Source organism: Eimeria tenella, genomic scaffold (genome assembly GCF_000499545.2).
Source record: "Eimeria tenella Houghton genomic scaffold, Eth_scaff593, whole genome shotgun sequence".
Classification (NCBI taxonomy): Eukaryota; Apicomplexa; class Conoidasida; order Eucoccidiorida; family Eimeriidae; genus Eimeria; species Eimeria tenella.
In genome coordinates, this window is record NW_013545721.1 from 1 (window position 1) to 4,814 (window position 4,814).

The following is a 4,814-nucleotide window of genomic DNA, read 5'->3' on the forward strand; positions in this document are numbered from 1 at the left end:
CCAGCAGCGGTCGATACACCCGGTGCCCATCCTCTTGGGGGCGGCAGCAAAGAAGCGGAAAGGGGCTTAACAACTTCTCCAACTGCATGCGCAGCAGCACCGTTGCTGCAGTACAGCTGCTGCTGCTGCTGCTGCTGCTGGTTGTCCTGCTGCTGCTGCAGAGCCCCATCGGGCCGGCAGGCTTCGTGCCGCTGGTGTGCAGCTCTCTCTCCAATTTTTGCTGCAGCAGCATCAGCAGCAGCTGCTGCCGCTGCTGCGAGAGTACTGGGGGGCAGCACAGCCTTGGCAACTGCAGCAGCAACTGCTGCAGCAACAGGGTCGGCCAGCTCGGGCTCCTGCTGCAGCAGCAGCCCATCAAGCGACACCAGCTCCGGGCAAGCCGCAGCAACAGCTCGCCTGAAGAGCAGCAGCAGCAGCAGCAAGCCCCAAGGCATCATGCAGCAACGTCCGTAGCAGGAAAAACATGCATGGCAGCAGCAGCTGCAGCAGCAGCAGCTGCAGCAGCAGCAGCAGGCAGCAACGGGAAACAAACCTGTAGACCCAGCGACTCTTCGATACACCGCTCCTTTGAAGAGCTCCGGCAGCAGCAGAATTACCTGCTGCTGCTGCTGCTGCTGCTTTGAGGTCCCGAGGTGAGAACATATCTCTCTGTGCAATCAGCGTCGCCAGGGACTCATGCTGCTGCTGCTGCTGCTGCTGCTGCTGCTGCTGCTGCTGCTGCTGCCATCGCTGTTGCTGCTCTACCATCAACTCGTACAGAGACTCTGTAAGCAAAAAAGAGGGGGGAGCTTGCATGGCTGTCTCGTGTTGCTGCTGCTGCTGTTGCTGATGCTGTTGGTGCTGTTGCTGCTGTTGCTGCTGCAGCAACGGATAAAGACCGTCACACATAGGAGTGTCTCGCAGCGACAAGTGCTGCAGCGTTGGCACCTGCAAATATAACAGCAGCAGCAGCACACAGATGGTGTCTGAAAGCAGCAACGGCAGCAGCAGCAGCGGCAATACCAGCAGCGGCAGCAGCAGCAGCGGGAGCAACCTCTTTATAACAAGCAGCAAAACGAGCAGCAACTGCAGCAGGAAGAATAAATTCGGCAGCAACAGCCAGCTGCAGCGCTCGCAAACTCCCGCCGTTCATGCCGCAACAGGCTCCAGCAGCAGCAGCAGCAGCAGCAGCAAAGGCAGTCTCTCACGATTGGCTTCAACGCAAGCAGCAGAGCCTCCAGCGACAGCAGCGGATTTGCATCCAGCAGCAGCAGCTTGAGCTGCGGCTTGTTCACGAAGACTTCGGGGGGCAGCAGCAGCAAGCTGCAGCACCTTAAGTCAAGCTGCTGCAGCAGCGGCAGCGGCGCTGCAGCAAACGCATGTAGCGCAGCAGCAGACCAGCAGCAGCCAACCACAGACAAGCGACACAGACGCGGGAAGACGCACGCAGCAGGAAGCGGCCGCAGGCTCCCGCTGCTGCTGCTGCTGCTGCTGTTGCTGCTGCTGCTGCTGTTGCTGCTGCTGCTGAGGGGGTTCAGCCATTCCTCAGGAAGCTGCAGCGGAGTGCTGCGGCTGCTGCTGCTGCTGATATTCAAATGCTGCAGCTCCGGCACCCGCCAGCGCGACACTGAGAGCCACCGGCAAGCAGCAAGAGTGCCCCTGCTGCTGCTGCTGCTGCTGCTGTTGCATGCTGTTGGTGTTGCAGTCCTCTGCTCCGTCAAGTGCTGCTGTTGCTGCGGCTGCTGCTGCTGCGGAGGCAGCAGCTCCACATCAACGCTCTCCAGGGCGTCGTGGCACAACTCTATATCTCCAGCTTCCGTCCCCTGCTGCTGCTGCTGCTGTTGCTGCTGCTGCTGCTGCTGCTGCTCTGAGAGCAGCAGGCGCTGAAGCTTCGGCGCGCAGTCGAGCCCCCCTACAACATCAATAGGGTTGTGGCGGGCATCGAGCAGCAGCAGCTGCGGCAGCTGCTGCAGCAGCAGCAGCTCCCGTAAGTTGTTGCTGCAGCACAGCAGCTGCTGCAGCGACAAGCTCTGCAGCTGCTCGCCCAGCGAGCAGAGGCTGTTGCTGCTGATGTCCAGCAGCAGCAGCGAAGGCAGGGACTGCAGCAGAGAACAGATGCCAAATAGCCCCTTGCTGCTGCTGCTGCTGCTGCTACTTAGCGTTGCTGCTGCTGCTGCTGCTGCTGGTTGGGGAAGCTCATCCGCAGCAAAGGCCCCCGTCCTGTACGGACCTCCCCGCCGTTGCTGCTGCTGCTGCTGCTGCTGCTCAGAGCCTCCAGCAGCAGCAGCAGCAGAGCAGAGTCCTGGGAGGCGCAGGCGGTTGTGAGAAAGGGACAGCAGCTGCAGCTGCTGCAGCTGCTGCAGCGAGCGGAGTGAGTCATCTGTGAGGCAGTTGTGGTCCAGCAGCAGCTGCTGCAGCAGCGGAGCAGCAGCAGCAAGAGGCGGCAGCTGCTGCAGCCCGAGGCCGTTCAGGGACAAGTAAGACAGCCGATGCAGCAGACCCGGAGGCAGCAGCAGCTGGCTGCTGCTGCTGCTGCTGCTAACCGAAGGCGTCAGCACAGCAAGCAGCACCTCGCGTGCTGCTGCAGCTGCCTCTGTTGCTGCTGAAGGCTCTTCCTGCTGCTGCTGCCTCTGCTGCTGCCTGCATGCAGCGGCGGCGCCCCCAACCGTCTGCTGCAGCAGCTGCTGCAGCGCGGGGCTGCGCAGATCTGCTGCAGCAGAAACCAGCACGTGGACCTCAGCAGCAATTCTCCTAACAAACACTTCCTCCTGCTGCCGGTGCTGCTGCTGTTGCTGCTGCTGCTGCTGCTGAAGAAGGAGCAGTGCCTGTTGCTGCTGCAGTTGTTTGTGCTGCTTCCTGAGCCGCTTCTGCTGCTGTTGCAGCAGCAGCAGCTGCTGCTGCTGCTGCTGCCACGACGAAGGAGGAAGCAGGTTCCCCGGTGTTGCATCATCCTCCCCTGGAGCAGCAGCAGCGGCACCTGCTGCTGCTGCTGCTGCTGCTGCTGAGGGTTTCATAAGCAGCTGCTGCAGGCTCTTTAGGGCCTCCAGAGTGCGCGCAATGCTGCTGCTGTAAGCCACAGCAGGTGAGAGGCAGGGGGCCCCGTTTGCTGCTGCAGCAGCAGCAGCAAGAGATGCTGGCCGGCCTGCTGCTGCCTCATTTGCTACTGCTGCTGCTGCTGCTACGGGAGGAGGGCTGAAACGTGCCGCAAGCAAGGCCTCACGCGGTGCACAGCTATACGCCATTGTAGGTGGGACTGCAGCAAGTCGAAGTCCATCCTGCTGCTGCTGCTGCTGCTGCTGCTGTTGCTTTTGCTGCCGCAGCTGTTGCCCCCCTTGCTGCTGCCAGCAGGAAGCCAGCAGCACCTCGGGCCCAGCAGCCACCAGCCGTCCTGCAGCAGCAGCAGCAGCAAAACGTGCCGCTTTACTTCATCTGTCAAAACCGGCGGCGCGGTTCTGCTGCTATTGCTGCTGCTGCTGGTCACTGCAGCAGCTGCTGCTGCAGCTGCTCTCAGTGCTGCAGTGACTGTTGCTGCTATCGTTGGTTGTGGTTTCACAAGTGTTGCTGCTTAATCTTAAAGCTTCAAATTACGCAGCAAACCGAGTCCTGCTGCAGCAGCTGCTGTTGCTGCTGCTGTTGCTGGAGGCCCCAGCGGGGGCCCCCCGGGGGGGCTGTACACAGGGTCGATTTGTGTTGCAGCAACCCCACCAATTGTGTTTCTTTTGTTGTTAAAAAGATCAAAAATAATTAAATTAATTCTTTTATAATATTTAATTGAGTTTTTGCTGCAAAGGGGTGCAGCTAGGCTTTGATGACGGCGCAAATGGCTCTCTGCTGCTGCCTCCCATGCTGCCTGTGCTGCTGCCGCTGCTGCTGCTGCTGCTGCTGCTGCTGTTATCTGGTAACAAATTGCGGTTATAATTCTGCAGCTATTAAGCCTTCTTAATTCCACAGAAACAGATGAGCAGCTCAGCACGGGTGCGGCTGCTGCTGCTGCCGCAGCAGCAGCTAGAAACCCCAGCGAAGATGCAGCAGCAGCACCATTTGTTGCAGTTGCTTCTGCTGCAATCATAGTTGCTGCTGCTGCAATCGTTGTTGCTGCTGCTACTTTAAGAGCTGCTGCTGCTCTTGTCTCTGCTGCTACTGTTGCTGCTGCTGCTGCTGCCGTGCCCTTTCGTAAGCCTAGAAGCTGTAGCATTGGGGTTTCACGGTCCTGCTGCTGCTGGTAGATTTGCTGTTGCTGCTCCTGGTAGTGCTGCTGCACCTGGCAGTGCTGCCTCTGGTGCTGCTGCTGATAGTGCTGCTGCTGCTGCTCCTAGGGGTGCTGCTGCTTCTGCTGGTAGTGCTGCTGTGTGTTTGTGCTGCTGCTGCAGTATCGGTAACAGCCTTAGCCAATATGCAACTGCTGCTGCTGCAGCTGCTGTCATCTTCTGCTGCTGCTGCAGCTGTTGTCGTCTGCTGCTGCTGCTCGCAGGCTACGGTGCTGAGCTGCTGCTTGTCAGCAACAAACTAAAAGCCAGCAGCAGCAGCAACAGCAACAACAGCAACTCCAGCAGCAGCACCTAAAGCACAAAGGGCATGGAGGCCAACAGCCGCAGCAGCACGCGAGCAGCCGGCCCAAATAAACCAACAATGAAAAATAAATTATAAATAATAATAAAACTAATTAATCAATTAATTAATTAATAAATAATAAATAAATAAATAAATAGGTAAAGGATAAATTAAAGGGCTGCAGCAAAAAGTGCAGATGGGAGCAAATAAAAAAAGTTCTAAAAGATTAAATGAAAGGCAGCAGCGTGGAAGAGACAACGGCGGACTTGCCGCTGCTGCTGCTG

At 58.3% G+C, this 4,814-nt stretch overlaps 1 protein-coding gene across 1 annotated transcript; it reads right to left on the bottom strand.

Annotated features, from left to right (window-relative positions):
* Positions 1-354: 354 nt before the first annotated feature.
* Positions 355-4,174, bottom strand: ETH_00028115 (uncharacterized protein; the record flags this gene model as incomplete). Its single annotated transcript, XM_013380410.1, has 3 exons — positions 355-927; positions 1,188-3,367; positions 3,577-4,174. The coding sequence occupies 3 exons, from the start codon at positions 4,172-4,174 to the stop codon at positions 355-357; spliced, it is 3,351 nt and encodes a 1,116-aa protein (XP_013235864.1).
* Between the last annotated feature and the right edge of the window lie 640 nt (positions 4,175-4,814).